Source organism: Magnolia sinica, chromosome 18 (genome assembly GCF_029962835.1).
Source record: "Magnolia sinica isolate HGM2019 chromosome 18, MsV1, whole genome shotgun sequence".
NCBI lineage: Eukaryota > Viridiplantae > Streptophyta > Magnoliopsida > Magnoliales > Magnoliaceae > Magnolia > Magnolia sinica.
The window spans coordinates 1770530-1787379 of NC_080590.1; the positions used below are offsets into that span (position 1 = coordinate 1770530).

The window sequence follows — 16850 nt, forward strand, 5'->3', positions numbered from 1 at the left end:
CTCTCTTTTCTTCTGGGATTTTTCTTTTGTATTTCTGCCAGATTGTGTAACAGAGTTACATTTGGTGGGCTTCGTGTTTGTTGAACGCAGACCCACACCAGACTCGTCGTATCCTTGAAGCGGTTTGCCTGTAACCTATCAACATACTTAATTCACTTGAGTAGGGGCAAATAACGCTTTAAGGACAGTGTTTCAGACGTGCTTTAGCCTATCCTTAGTTCTGATCATCGTGATTTTTCGATTTTTATATTTTACAGAAATATTTTATTCTGTATAATTTCCAACATGTTATTGTTGGTGCAGCAACGAACCATGAATTGTCCCCTGCTAACAACAGCCCCACGATAAAATCTTCATCCAAATTAAAGGCTGTACTTGGAACCATTGGCCCTCGGTCGTGGAAAAAAATAAAAAAATAAAACACAAGGCCCTTTGCATTTCGAGAGTTTGGTAAATGGTGCGTAGGGCTGTATACGAGCAGAGTTAGCTAGGTAACTTGCTCGACTCGACTCGAAAAAGCTTGATTCGACTTGATTCAAAACTGAGTTTGAGCTGATTTTTTGAGCTCGAAAAAATTTTAAACTGAGTTTGAGCTTGCCCGAGCCTGACTCGACTCAGATCGATTCAGTTTAGTGACCTAGTTACTTTGATATTCCTATTGTTTATCAAGTGTTTGATGAAATGACTCAATGAAGTATGGCCGGTGGCAAAGAAGGTACATATATGAAATAAGGATTTTTTATTTTTATTTTTATTTTTATATTGTTTACAAAGTGTGTAATGAAATACTTGTAAATCTGTTGCTACTGTATTACATACAGTAAGATTTTGAAAGTGTAGTGCATGTGTTTGTAAAAATATTGTACAAACGAACTTAGCTCGAATTGGCTCGAGTTGTTAACTGAGCTTAACTAAGCTGACCAGTCAAGCACGAGAACTGAGTTGAGCCGAGTTCGAGCTAAGGTCAACAAGTGGCTCAGCTGAGTCGAGCCGTGCCAAGCTCAACTCGGATCCACTCGTGTACACCTCTAATGGTGCGCGCGTACCCTATAGACCGTTGCTTGGTTTGCCTTGGAAATGGATCCAGATGGGCTGATTAGTGGACCATCTCTTGGATGGGCCATAGCCCAAAAACCTCATCCATTGGCAGTTCATAACCATCCGTTCCATCACCAGTTTGGGGAGGCTGAAAAACAACCAACTGCTGCAATTTCGTAGTTTTTTGTTTTTTTTTCCATCTATTGATTGGACCATCAATTGGTTGGTCTGGATGGATCTGCACATTTGCCATTTCATGGGCCCAGTATACACGTGCAGGTGAACATGATCAGATAATTGCTCGTGATTAAATGACAGAAGTGTGAATGACAGTGGGTGTACTAACAAGCTAACAAAATAAAAAATAAAAAATGACAGGACCTCAATTTCTGCCTTTTTATCAAGAATCTCCGTATCGCAGTCACGAGTTCCAACGAAATTGGTGAAAGATTTTGTTCTCCGCGATTTTATGGCATGGTAATTTCTCGGAATATTTTTCATATTCCACGTTTTTTTCTTTATATTATCAGGAAAATATCACTGGCAATAAAATATTAAAGATAGTTATTATCAATTAATACATCATTTTAAAGATTTAAAATACGAGTAAGTAAACTGAATCAACTTAAACTTTAAGCTATTTATCAATTAGATCGCAAAAAATAAAAATAAAAAATTGCCGAGATTTAAAACTCGCGAGTCCATGATAATACCGTTTTAATGAATCCTCCGTAAAAAATTAACGACATTTTCAAAATCTCGGTGATATTTCTTCCGGTTCAGACGTACAGGGAATTTACTAACGCATGCATGTGCTTTTCTGCCGCACATTGGAAAGAGATAACTTTGATTCTCTGGCTAAGTGACACATGATACGCAGGCACTTAAAAATTACTTACAAATTTAATACTAGTAGTTCAATTAAAACCGTCCAAATTTTGGGAATCAGTTTAGATGTACCGTTAACTAAAAATTAAGCTTATTGGATTATGGGACTATCATATCAGTGGCTATTTATTGGACGGTTAAAAATGTAAAACAAATCTATGATCTTACTTCTACAAACAAGTGCTTACAATTGTTCAATCAATCTGATTTTCCGCGAGATTACTCACCAACGGTGGGTTCCACATTCAATTTGCTTGATTCGAGCTAATATATGCCACGTGCACCATTATTAAGTGCCTGAGCATCGACGGCAATACTCAGCCAGAGTATCCAATAACTCCCACGGTAGAAAAGCACTCGTGTGTGAGGCCATCGCTTGATAAAGAACGTCCCATCTCACGTTGTACTCGGACCGCGTTTTTCTTGAAGACAGCTAAGCAGAGACAGGATTAGCTGTAAATCCAGAACTGAAGGTGTGGTGCGTAAAGCAGAGAATCTGCCCAAACACTGAGCTTGTCCGATGGTCTCCGATTGAATTGTAAAAGATCTTATTTTAAAAACTCCCAGAATAGTAACCGAGGTTTGGACGGTCTTGATTTATTAACATGTATAGGATGTATTCGGTCGATGAGAGACCGCCATTTCTAAAATTGTGGTGAAGATTCACACTTCTCTTCTTTTTCTCTCTCACATGTTCTCATATTCTGCTATAATCCCTTCTTCTGAGTCAGTTCCGTGCTTTGCTTTGTACCGTAAAAGACTAAAAGTTGAAATCATTTTTACGGAGTTTCAAATCAATATCTTCAATTGAGCGCCGTACTTTCTTCAAATGACACCCACTCAAATAGCTTGACCTGAAGGACGAGATCGCCCAATTCTTTTGTAAGATATCAATCTCTCTCACATGCCCACCACCATTTACGACAATAGAAAACCCTAGTTTCTTTATATTTTTATTTTTTTTCTTAGTTGGGAGGCCTTTTTCTTTCTTTCTTTCGTTCTTCCGTTTTTCTCTTTTTGTTTCTTTCCTGGAAATGATACGATCCCTTTCGTTGTGATGGTTTTTTTTTTTTTTTCCGAAGGTTTGCTACAATATAAGTCCCGACTGTGATAATACACGTCGCCAGACTCTAGCCGTTGGATATTGGGCGTGTTTTATCCAAACCGTCTTTATGATCGGCCACATTGGGTGGGTATTTACAAACGTATAACTCTTTAACCATTGTTTTGTGGGCCACCCTCGAATGTTCTGGATCATCAATGTATTTTTTATTTTTATTTAGGTTTCCAGATTCACTTGTGTTTCTCTTGAGATCAACCGTCTAGATTGCTGAAAATATCACATCCAGCTGTTATAGTTCTGAAGTATTTTATAACTATGCATCGCAACGTACAGCAACAGTTGTTATAAAATATTGGTTTTATAAAATATATTTTAAAATAAATAGAATAGAATATATTAAAAGTTTTGTAAAAAACTGTTTGGGGGGTTTTTAAGAATAATTCCACATGGGAAAGAGGAGAAAAGATTTTGTAATTTATATGAAGAATGTGGAGTATTATAATACTTACACACATGGTCTAAAGGAGAATGGAACACCCGGGTGCCCGTGCTCGCGCCCGGTCTCGTGCTCGGTGCGAGGGCGTGGGCATGTGAGACAGTGTGGCTGTAGAGGCGCTACTGGCGCACTTTGTACTTTGCACTTTGCACTTCCGCATCGTGTCACAGAAGGTCGCTCATTTGCGACCTTGAGCGAATCGGAGCGAGATGCGGTGCGACTACGTGGCTAAGGCAGATGACTGGATGAAGGGGAGACTAAAGGATTGAATGAGAGTCCTCTAGTATATATAGAGAGTTGAAATAGAGCTATTGCAGCAGATCTATAACAGCTGTACCATTAGTGCAAGGTCCAGATAACTGCTGTCTTACAACAGTCAGCATGTAGCAGTTTAATGACCCATACACAACAGTCAGAAAATGGCCATAAAACGGATAGTTTTCTCCAACAACTAGAAAACGGTCATGGGACTTATTTCCTTGGACCATAACTCCCAGCCACCATAGCCTATAAAAGGAGAGCCTAGATGAGTTTCCAAACCATCTCTCAACTTACTCTGACAAACCCATGCGAACTGAGACAACCCTCTACTCCTCTCCTATACTCCAGCAAGACACAAGGGTTGAACCTTTGCTTGAAGAACAGACCAACGGTGTGGTTTAGAACGGTTCAACTGAACCAGTGGTTGAAGAATTGATTAGTGCAGTGGTTTAAATAAAATATTCTTCTTCTCTCTTTTCTTCTGGGATTTTGCTTTTGTATTTTTGTTAGATTGTATAACAGAGTTCTATTTGGCGGGCCTTCATGTTTGCTGAATGCAGACCCAAACCAGGCTCGTCGTATCCTAGAAGTAATCTGCCTGTAACCTATCAGCATACTTAATTTACTTGAGTATGGATAAATAACGCTTTAAGGACAACGTCCAAGATGTGCTTCAGTCTGTCCTTATTCAAGTTATTTTTTATTTTCAGTTTCCGCATTATACAGAAATAATATTAATCTGTATAATTTACAACAATCTTAAAGCGTTATTTGATGGAAGCCGACAGTGTTTCATCTATCAAGTTGATGAATCAGGACTTGATATGTCTTGATCGGTTCGATGGAACTAATTTTACAATATGGCAAGATAAGCTGAAATTTCTTTTAATGGCGCTGAAGATCTATTACATATTAGATCCAAATCTACAAGCGCTACCTGAAGCATCTGACACAGACACACCTGAACAAGTGGCTGCTCGCACCAAACGAGCCGAAGACAAACTCTTGTGTCGAGGACACATTCTGAATGCGCTCTCCGACCGCCTATACGATCTGTACTAACAGACGTTACCAGTAAATGAGATTTGGGCCGCTTTGGAGTTCAAATACAAGATTGAAGAAGAAAGTACCAACAAGTTTCTCATCGCCAGGTATTTTGACTTCAACATGGTAGATAATAAACCGTTCCTGCCCCAAATCCAAGAATTGCAGCTAATAGTAAACAAAATCAAAGCCATCAAAATTGATCTTCCTGAATCATTCCAAGTCGGGGATATAATCGCTAAATGGCCACCGATGTGAAAAGATTATAGAAAGAAGTTGCTATATAAAACTTATGACTACACACTGGAACAAATCTAAAAACACCTCAGAATTGAGGAAGAATCCCGTAACCGCGACAGAAAGAATGATAATGGGAATGCGTTGTCCAAAGTACATGCAGTAGAGAACACTAATAACAAGAATTTTGAGAAGGACGATTCCCTGAAACCCAACAAAGGAAAATTCAAGAAAAATGCCCAAAAGAAGAATGGAAAGTTCAAAGGCCCATGCTATGTTTGTGGAAAAACTGGGCACTATGCTCGAGTATATTGATATCGCAAATCTAAAAAAGAAGAAAGTACAATAGAAGAAGGTGATATTGTAGCTATGATTACTGAGGTGAATACCATCCAAGGCAAAGTTCCAGGTTGGTGGTATGAAACTGCCGCTACAGTACATACGTGCTATGACAAATTAGCCTTCAAAATCTATGAGGAATTTACCGATGGTCAAGAAGTCCAAATGGGTAATGAAGTCCGATCGAAGGTCATCGGCAAAGGAACTGTCGAACTGATATTCACCTCTGGAAAAAAAGTGATTCTGACTAATGTACTGTACGTCCCAAACATGAGGCGAAACTTACTTTGTAGGGATCTTCTGGGTAAACCAGGCATAAGGGTGGTGTATGAGTTAGGAAAACTGATTCTATCCAAGAATGAGAATTTTGTCGGAAATGGATATGCTTGTAACGAGATGGTTAAGTTTTCTCTAAATGAAAGTAGCACTTATGCGTATATGTTGAATCCGCTGGACTGTTGCATGATAAACTAGCCCATATAGGGTATAGTACCTTAAAGTTCATGGCTAAGAATGGTTTAATCTTATACACAGATAATGAAACCGATAAATGTAAAGTGTACATACGATCCAAAATGACAAAGAAACCTTTTCCAAGTGTTGAAAGATCGTCTCAAGTATTGGATCTTGTGTACAGCGATATCTGTGAGTTAAATGACATTTTTACTCGTGGAGGTAAACGATACTTCATAACCTTTATAAATGATTGTTCTAGATATGTGTATGTTTATCTATTAAAGAGCAAAGATGAAGCATTAAACATGTTTAAAATATATAAAGCAGAAGTAGAGAATCAACTAAATAAGAAGATAAAAATTCTACATAGCGATAGAGGAGGAGAATACTTCTCAAATGAATTCGATAACTTCTGTGAAGAACATAAACAATACATCAATATACTGCGTCATACACACCTCAACAAAACGGAATAGCTAAAAGGAAGAATAGAACATTCGTAGAGATGGTCAACTCAATGTTGATAAGAACAAAATTGTCACTAAGTCTATGGGGTGAGGGACTACTTGTAGCATGCCATATACTAAACAGAATTCCATTTAAAAAATATAAAATATCTCCATATGAAACATGGAGAGGTAGAAAACCTAACCTAGGATATTTAAAAGTGTGGAAGTGTCTTGCATATTGCAGAACCCCTGATGTAAAAAGAACTAAGTTAGGGCCAAGAGCTATTAAGTGCGCTTTCGTAGGGTATGCACAAAATAGTAAAGCTTATAGACTTCCAGACATAGAGTCTAATATAATAATAGAATCAAGAGATGTTGAGTTCTTTGAGAACTCACTATCCTTGAAGTCAAAGGATAATGAAATCCAAATTCCTAATAGAGAACCAGATAACACAGCTCCATAGATAGTGGAAGCTCCTGTTGAATCTCGTAGGAGTCAAAGGACAAGAATAGAGAAGAGTCTAAGAGATTACTACATAAACTCACAATGCATCATTTTTGATCTTGTAGAAGGAGATAGAGAAATTGTTATAAGAAAAATACCTATAGTGATGACTATAGAAGATGATCTTAAAACATATAAAGATGTTGTATCCTCTAAAGACTCAGATTTCTGGAAAGAAGCTATAAACGATGAAATGGAATCCATACTGTCAAATCAAACATGGGAACTAGTAAACTTACCTCCAAGTTCTAGACCCATAGGTTGTAAGTGAGTATTTAGGAAGAAATATCATATTAATGGGACTATCTAAACCTTTAAAGATCAATTAGTAGTTAAGAGTTTTAGACAAAAAGAAGGAATAGATTATATCTTCCGTATTCAAAATGAAGGATCTTGGATAAGTTGATACCATCCTAGGTATCAAAGTTAAAAAATATTGTGGGGGTTATGCTTTGTACTAATCTCATTATATTGAGAAGATACTAAACAAGTTTAACCATCTAAATATAAAGGAAGTAAAAACCCCATTTGATCCAAGTATCAAGCTAAAAGAAAATACCGGAAGAACAATTGCACAATTAGAATATGCGAGTGCTATAAGGAATCTAATGTATGTTATACAATGTACTAGACCTGTATCGCATATATTGTGAGTAAACTTACTAGGTTTACTAGTAATCCCAGTACTGAACACTGGAATGCAATCAGTAGAGTTCATGGTTACTTAAAAGCAACTAAAGACTTGTGACTATTTTATTCAGAATTTCCTACCGTATTGCAAGGATATACCGATGCGAGCTAGATATCGAGTGCAGGGGACAACAAGTCTATTACAGGGTGGGTATTCACCCTACGAGGTGCAGCTGTATCTTGGGATCCAAGAAACAGACTTGCATAACGCACTCTACTATAGAGTCTGAATTTATAGCCCTGACTGCAACAGGCAAAGAGGCTGAGTGGTTAAGAGATATTCTATTAGAAATTTCTTTCTGTGTAAAGCCTATATCGGCTATGTCACTACATTGTGATAGTGAAGCCACATAAACTAGAGCCTATAGCGGCACATATAATGGTAAGTCTAGACATATCAGTCTTCGACATGATTATGTCAGACAATTGATTCAAGATGGAATCGTTGTTATTTCTTATGTGAAATCAAGTAATAACCTGACAGACTCTTCCACTAAACCTCTACCGATAGAGGTAGTAAAGGCTACCTCTAGAGGGATGGGGTTGAAACTCTTCAACTAAAGTTTCACTAATGATGGTAACCCAACCTAAAATCAGAAAATCTCTAATTTTGGGTTCAACGGGTAAGAACAAGTCACTGATATGTGAAAAGTTTTCAGCACTAAATTATAAAACCCCATCCATAATAGATAAGTGCTGAGTGTTACGAAAGAGGATTGAGTCTTAGAAATCTTAATGAAATCCAGTCTATAGGACAAGTGTCTTATAGTAATGGAGACATTGGAAGGATTTCACTTATATGAACATAAAGATGGTGCCGTCTCTCATGAGAGTTAAGAGTTTTCTCTCGTAGTCGTTTACGAAATAAGATAAGCACATGACCATTAATTGTGTTGATCAAGATTGCGAGAACTCTAACAAGCGCATGACAAATATGTGTGTGGTTTCTCCGACTCTGTTATCTAGGAATAACTGGTTCAATGTTACGATTACCAGTCATTTTGATAGCGTTTTGAGATACTTATACTGATGGAAGATTAAAATCGAAAAATATCTTTTTTTATGTATATAAGCTGATTATTCTGGCAAAAACGTTTAATCGAAGAAATATATTTTAAAAAAAAATCAATAGGAGATTATTATAAAATATTGATTTTATAAAATATACTTTAAAATAAATATAATAAAATATATTAAAAGTTTTGTAAAAAGCTTTTTAGGGGTTTTTAAGAATAATCCCACATGGGAAAGGGAAGAGAAGATTTTGTGGTTTATATGAAGGATGTGAATTATTATAATAGTTACACACATGGTCCAAAGGAGAATGGAACTTGCGTGTTCCAGTGTGTAGCACTGAAACACCTACGTGCGCACCCCCCCGCTCGGGCTCGGGCACGGGCTCAGTCTCAAACTCGGTCTCGATCTCGGTCTCGATCTCGATCTCGAGCTCGGGCTCGGTGAGAGGGCGTGTGCATGTGAGGTAGTGTGGCTATAGAGGCGCTAGTGGCGCACTTTGCACTTCATACGTCCGCATCGTGTCGCATAGGGTTGCTTCTTCACGACCTTGAGCAAACCGGAGCGAGATGTGTGTGAGACGCGATGCGACTAAATGACTGAGGTGGATGACTAGATGAAGGAGAGACTAAAGGACTGAATGAGAGTCCTCCAGTATATATAGAGAGCTGAAATAGAGCTGTTGCAGCAGATCTGTAACAGCTGTGCCATTAGTGCAGGGTCCAGCTGTAACTGCTGCATGGCTAGCCCAACAGCTAGAAAACGGCTAACTGCTGTCTCACAACAGTCAGCATGCAGCAGCTTAATGACCCATGCACAACAGTCAGAAAACGGCCATAAAACGACTACTTTTCTCCAACAACTAGAAAACGGTTATGGGATTTATTTTCCTGGACCATAACTCCCAGCCACCATAGCCTATAAAAGGAGAGCCTAAATGGGTTTCCAAACCATCTCTCAACTCACTCCAGCAAACCCATACGAACTGAGACAGCCTTCTACTCCTCTCCTATACTCCAGTAAGACAGCAAGGGTTGAACCTTTGCTTGAAGAACAGACCAACGGTGTGGTCTAAAACGGTTCAACTGAACCAGTGGCTGAAGAACTGATCAATGCAGTGGTTTAAATCAAATATTCTTCTTTTGTCTTTTCTTCTGAAATTTTTCTTTTGTATTTCTGTCAGATTGTGTAACAGAGTTCCATTTTGTGGGCCTTCGTATTTGCTGAATGCAGACCCATACCAGGCTCATCGTATCGTAGAAGTGATTTGCCTGTAACCTATCTACATACTCAATTTACTTGAGCAGGGGCAAATAACGCTTAAAGGACAGCGTCCTAGACATGCTTCAGCTGGTCTTTATTTAAGCTATTTTTTATTTTCAGTTTCCACGTTATATAGAAATAATATTAATCTATATAATTTACAACAATAGACCCATTGCATATCTAGGACTGCGCTCTGGGTACCTCGTGATTAGTTCTTTTGCATGAGAACTTTCTCAAATACGTATGAATTTTGCAAATCTGGGCCGTTCATCTTGTTAGCCAGCTCAGTTGGTACGTGAGATGTCTTTGAAATTTGAATGTCCAGACATCAGGTGGGCCACTTGTGTACGCTAGATTTGGGCTGTTGATATGTCATGTGTCCATCAGTGCTCCACTGTGGGGCCCACCAGATGAAAAGCTGGACCTCGCACACAGGTCTCACGTTGCCTTGTGTGGGGAGAATACAATAGGGAGTGCTTGTCTGCTACCACATTCACCATATTGCGGCGTCTATGATCGCGTCTTGGATTTGGACGGTCAAACATCTGTCTCGAGAACATCAGTTGATCATGAACCTGCGGATAGAAAGTCAGGCCAAAAGAGGTTTTATCGTATGGCTATCCCATCTAAAGCGCACCATTTGGACGGAAACGGATTGGCTACTCCCCGCCACCGGCCACGTGGCGGGTGGTCGGTGATCTGTGGGCCCCACCATGATGTATGTGTTTCATCCATTCTGTTCATCCATTTTTACGGATCATTTTAGGGCTTGATCCGAAAAATGAGAGGGATATAAATCTCAGGTGGACCACACCACAGGAAAACAATAGTGATTGGATATCCACCATTAAAATCCTCCTAAGGCCATTGTACTGTTTATTTGAAATCCAATCTGTTGATTAGGTCATACAGGCCCAGATGAAGGGAAAAAACAAATATCAGCTTGATCCAAAGCTTTTATAGCCCCTAAAAAGTTTTTAATGGTCGACGCTCATTCAACAATTTTTCTTGTAATGTGGTGCAATTGAGATTTTTACATACCTCGTTTTTTGTCCCATACCATAAAATGATCTGGAAAAATAGATGGACGGCATGGATGGAAATGGTAGGGTCCACAGAGCACCGACCACCAGCCATTGGCTGGTGTCAGGGGGAGTAGCCAATCAGTTTCCCATTTGGACGGTTCGCATTGAATGGTATGCCATGAGTGCTGGCAAAACGTATGGACGGAATGGATATATAACACATACATCAAGGTGGGCCACGGCAACGGCCTGACTAAATTCGATGTTACTCCCGGCCGAATCCTTTCCCGCACAAACTCTCCAGACTTACTAACGTGTCATGGTACTTATTATCATCAATGACGCACAAATATAGTGGACCCCACGACGAATGTTCCTTAGCCCAAGAATCATCTAGTGGGCCCCACACGTACAAAAAATTGGACGGTCAGAAAACGAAAACTAACAGACTACAGTCGATATACTCATTTCTAGGGTGTGCAGTCTGATGAACGTCCCGGATCCCTTGCTCATGAGCCATGTCAGCACGTGTAGTGCGTCTGTATGTGGCGTTTGAAGATGTCTGGATGCAAGTTCCACGTGAAGACAAATGAATAGCCGGCTAACTTCCGCTGAGACAAGTGGGTAGATATCGAAGAATTCCATACCCTCTCTTTTAGGTGGGGAAGAGTATGGGCCTTGGTTGGATTTATTAGATTTTTCAATTAAGAGAAAAGACTTTGATACTCTAGCAGAGTACGGAGGATGATACACGGACAGTTGGAAATTGCATACTTTGGCTTATAAATCTCAGCTTAGAAGTACCATGACCAAAAGATTACGCTTATTTGATCGCCTGACTATCACGCCTGCGTATCAAGGGTGATGTTCAGCTGGAGTATCAAATAACTTCCCTTTTTCCCGAGAGAAAAACTATGAATCTCTGGCGCAGAGTAACTTAGATGTTACTTAAAATTGTGCATTTTTCATAACAATATTTTGAATTAACTGTCCAAATTCTGTGCAATCATTTACATGAATGATAACCCCAAAATTAAAATTATTTAAGTATCTGACTACCATATCGGTGGACATCTATTGGACGGTTAATAATGAAAAAAAATAAAATCCAATGGTCTAATTTTAACAAATAAGTTTCCAAGAATCAAAGGTTAGGATTATTCAGCTAATCTGATTTTGTTGTTGTGACTTAGGAAAGGCTATTTCCACAAGGACCACAACTTATCTTGTGTTAATATCTGCCACAGATGTACTATTCATGGGTGCCGTCGTATCAACCGTCGTACGCAGCCCGAGTATCAAATAGCTATCCTTTTCTCAACGAATGGAATTCAGAAGCACGCTGCGCTTTGTATATAAATATATAAATAGAGGAGACTAGGTGAGAAGCTATAGCTTTCTTTCGTTGGATGATCTGCGTGGATTTCTTCATTCATCCTCTCTCTCTCTCTCTCTCTCTCTCTCTCTCTCTCTACTTGAAGTAATAGAGAAGATGACGCACAAGACGGAAAACAGCGCTTTAAAGAAGAAGATGAACAAGGGAGCTTGGACAGCTGAAGAAGACCAAAAGCTCGCTAATTACGTGAAAACTCATGGAGATAAGAAATGGAGATCTCTCCCAGCTAAAGCAGGTTCCTCGTTCAAATCCCATCTCTCTCACATTCCATTTCTTCTTACTTCCGTTTCATTTCCCTCTTCAGTTTCTTCTATTGAAAGATAGTAGAAATAGTCAAGAGTAAAAGCTCTCCGAATATCGTTTTTCATGTTAATCCTAACCCAACTGCATGGATTTTTTATTTTATTATTATTATTTTTTTTGCACACGCACACACACCCCCACACACTCAAACCTTAGTGGAATTTCACCACCTATGGGTACTCGAAACCTTGATCGGGTGACCCAACTGCATGGATTCAAATACCCTGTTTATATTCGAAAAAACACTCAAAATACAGTAATGGTAACGCACCGAAGTTTCACTTTATAGGATTAGAATCCAAAACACCCAAACACGCACACATACAATGGCATGAGTACACTGTTTCTCTCTCTCTCTCTCTCTCTCTCTCTCTATTGGCAATATCGAAATTTTTATTTGATGAGTCATACCTAAACAGACCCTTTATCTTTTGGCTACATTCATTCTCTCTCTCTCTCTCTCTCTCTCTCTCTCTCTCTCTCTCTCTCAAATTCGACGTGTTTGATGCACACGCGTACTGGATTGCAGACATTCAGTTTAATCAAGAGGGAGTGATAGATCTAAAGATGTTCGATTGTATTCAGATTTTAAAACAAAATTATGTTTATATATCTGCCTTTTAACCAGAATATTTTTTACAATTTTTATTTTTTCTAAGACTTACCTACACCATTTTCTTCCCACTTTTTCTACAGTATAAGTGTAGCCCACAATCGATACAAAACAAGTGTGAAGTCGCTTCAAAAAAAGGAAAAAGAAAAAAAACTAAAAAAAACACTACATGGTGTCCACCGGTAAGCGTTCATGACATCTAGTCTGTTCATTGGTTGTGGTGGCTTATATTGGGATGTGAGCCCAAAACTCCGGTACATTTAAAACTTAAGTAGGCCAGAGCACCAGAAACAATGAGATAGGGACGATCACCGTTGAAGCCATTCCATCGGTCCTTGCTTCTCTCTTTGTACGTAACCACTGGCTAGTTGCACCCTCTCCTGCAAGTCTCCAATCTTTCCGTAGGAGGGTGACTTGTCTGCATCCCCAGAACCTGAACCAGCCATGTGAGTGACAGTGAGACCTTGACCGTAGGGACTACCTGGATGTGGTCCAACGTACATCCACACCGTCCATCTATTTTTACAGCTTATTTTAGTATATGGTCCAAAAAATGAAGTAGAAGAAAATTTCAGTTGGCTATACCATAGGAAACAATGGTCAGTGAATGCTCACCATTAAAAACTTTCTAGCGTCCACCGTAATATTTATGGTTGAAAATTCAACCGATTGTGGCCCACAAAAGGTTTTTTTTTTTTTTTTTTTTAATATAGTCAATAACCACCGTCTCCTGTGGTGTGGTCCACCTGAAATTTGAATCTGATTCAGTTTTGAGACCATGGCATAAAATAATCTGTTTTTACCGATGAATGGCGTGGATATATGAAATGCATAAATCAAAGTGGCCCCAAAGGGTAGGGTCTCACCCACATTGCTGGTTCCTGGGCCGCAGTCAAGTCGCACTCTCTCTACTAAGGTGTAAGGCTGGAGCTAATAGCCAGGTGGGCTATCATTAAATGGAGCAAAAATACTTGCAATAGCTCCGCATCATTAAGGGATTCGGATCTTTCGCAGCTTGCTTGCCACTGATGGTATATTTTTGTTGGTTGTAATTTAATTGGGCTACTTCATCCTGTACTGCATTTAATGCAATAGCTCTGCTAAATTTAGTGAGAGCCTCACTGACGCAGACCCATCAAGAAAACATCTTGTTTGTAGCAAGCAAGGCTCCGGGCAGGGATTTGGTACTATCCTGTCCGTCTGGAGCTTGGCGACTGAGGGGCTACCGTGATGTATGATTTTTATCCTTACCGTTATATATATATATATAGAATATGACAAAAAAATAAGGCATATCCGACGATCAACTAGACCACACCACGTGCTAAGGATGCCTACCATTGAATGAAGTGAAAAAATAAATATTATCTTGATCCAAAACTTCAGTAGTCCCTAAGAACTTTTCAATGGTAGAAATTTAATCCCTACTATGTAGTCCATTTGAACCTAGTTCTACTCTATTTTTAGTTCAATTATTTTAAAATGATATGAAAAAAAATGAACGGAGGGTGTGGATAAATGTCATACATATATATATCGGTGGCCCTCATGGAGCCTCCGCCTGTTCCAAGCTCAGAACAGGCGTGGTAGTATCTAAGCCGTGCCCAGCAGATCCGGATTTATGTCCTACACGTCTGCATGCAGAGTAGGTGCGCCTTTGTTATTTATATATTTATTTTCTTTTCAGTCTACCAAACATCTTGTCAAAAATGCTGGTTCACGAGCATTTTGGTTATTTGATTGAATCCCGAAGTAGCCAGGAATAGGAATATGAAAGGGACAAGCACAATCATCAAACAGAAGAATAAGAATAGTAGCAATGAATAATCCAATGTAAATGCTTTCCTTCAATGAATAAAACAAGTCTTTTTTATGTGAATACATTCTCTGGACAGGTTTGAACAGGTGTGGCAAGAGCTGCAGGTTGAGATGGCTGAATTATCTTAGACCCGGAATTAAAAGAGGCAATATTTCAGAAGATGAAGAGGATCTGATTATCCGACTCCACAATTTGATTGGAAATAGGTAACTTAATTGACCCCTCTACTTGGTTATCCAGACCGTTTATCTAATGTGCCAATCTTTGGTTTTCCTACGCTATATCTGGACCGTGGACCGTACATATACTTTTCTCAATAGGCAATTTTTGGGCAAACGGTGAGGATTGGTTGATCATGTACATTTTTGGCGAATCCATCACTCGCAGCAGGGACCATCAAATCAACAGTCTGGATCTCTCTGTGATGGACCCAACATGTACTTGAACACTATCTAATCTTACGGTACATGTTGCATATATGTGTGATCATGGGTGATCTCCAAATCCTCATCACAGGTGGGCCATAGCCATTTTATAATTTGCTGAAGGCTCCATCTTTGTGCTACAGGTGGTCCCTGATCGCTGCGAGGCTACCAGGCCGGACCGATAATGAAATCAAGAACCATTGGAATACTAATTTGAGCAAAAAATCTCTAACCATCAACGAACTAAACTGGAAGTTAAACCAAAAACACCAGATTAACGTTGATGGCCCACCAACATTGCCTACCACAGATGGCTTGGATTTGGCGGTGACTACGGACGTAAAATGGGTCGAGATTTTGCACCCCAGAGACGAACCCAAGGGCTCAGATGACGCCCAGGTCGCCAGAAGGCCGTGGAATGAATGGTACGATGAGGATTTCTTGGACGTTGAGGGGCTCTTTGACTTTCCGGAATCTGATCCACAAGTTGGAGTACAAGGCCATTATTTGAAAGGTTTGGATGTGTGTCAAGATCTGTCGAGTACCGGAGTACTAGGATCTAATGGCCAATGTTTCGATCAGCAGATCACGGACAACCAGCTTGATTTTGACACGTTGACAAGGTTACTGGAGCATGGAGATGATGTATTTGGCTATTTGTCTAAGTGGTAGTTTTACCAAACGACCCCACTCTTGTACTTGATTATATAATAACATGATCTTGCTTGTAAAACTTCGCTGGGGCATTTGCCTTTGTTCTTTTGCCTTCTCTCTCCTTTTTTATTTTATTGTTATTTTTATGCTTCGGCTTAATATTTTTCGTTTTTTTTTAAAAAAATACTAATATGCTTGTTCAATAATACACATTTGGTTGTTAGAGTGTTAGATATACTTTTACACTGAATAGTAAGGATGGCTATTTAGATGGATACACGTGTCTCTATGTTAAGATACCCGCAGTACTTGGATGGTATAGGCTGACCAGTGAATCTAGGTTAGATCCGACACACTCGTGCACTTAATCAAGTCGGATGACAAATAACCTAAATGAGGAATCCGCTACTTAGTTCGGACCGAGTAGTAATCAAGCCAAAGCTCGACCTCTCGGCAGCAAGTTGTTAAATGAGCTGATTTGCACAGACATTAAGGGAAGTCTAAGCATATACTGAAAGGATTAGGTTGAACTTCAGGTTGGCGTTCCCTCAGCCCAGGTCGGCCAAAATCACCCCGGCCTTTTACAGTGCATTTCCGTTGATTCCAAGTAATCAGACATTATCTAGGAGAGATTCGCCTAGAATTTTCTCTAAAGGTCTCAGAGGATATCCGCAATACACATGGGACCTTGAGATCTTCGCTGAGAATCTTGGAAAAATTTTCCACCCGTTTGGGATTTGAGTTCCTCTATAATACACATCTACTAAATAGGGAAATTCCCTCTAACATAACCACCTCTCGTCAACTATAAGTAGTGGCATCCTCGGTAGTGAAAGGTATGTACAAATCTAAGCCTCAAACCCAATTCT

At 39.4% G+C, this 16850-nt stretch overlaps 1 protein-coding gene across 1 annotated transcript; it reads left to right on the forward strand.

Annotated features, from left to right (window-relative positions):
• The first annotated feature begins 12150 nt into the window (after positions 1–12150).
• On the forward strand, positions 12151–16082 carry LOC131233682 (transcription factor MYB4-like). Its single transcript, XM_058230472.1, has 3 exons — positions 12151–12402; positions 14979–15108; positions 15471–16082. Exons 1-3 carry the CDS (start codon positions 12264–12266, stop codon positions 15997–15999), a joined length of 798 nt encoding a protein of 265 aa, XP_058086455.1. The 5' UTR covers positions 12151–12263; the 3' UTR covers positions 16000–16082.
• Positions 16083–16850: the final 768 nt, after the last annotated feature.

What these genes read in the sequence shown, in the direction of transcription:
- LOC131233682 (XM_058230472.1), top strand. Translation starts at nt 12,264, where the DNA reads ATGACGCACAAGACGGAAAACAGCGCTTTAAAGAAGAAGATGAACAAG. An exon ending in ATCTCTCCCAGCTAAAGCAG is followed by an intron (nt 12,403 to 14,978) that starts GTTCCTCGTTCA and finishes TTCTCTGGACAG; the next exon opens with GTTTGAACAGGTGTGGCAAG. An exon ending in CACAATTTGATTGGAAATAG is followed by an intron (nt 15,109 to 15,470) that starts GTAACTTAATTG and finishes TTTGTGCTACAG; the next exon opens with GTGGTCCCTGATCGCTGCGA.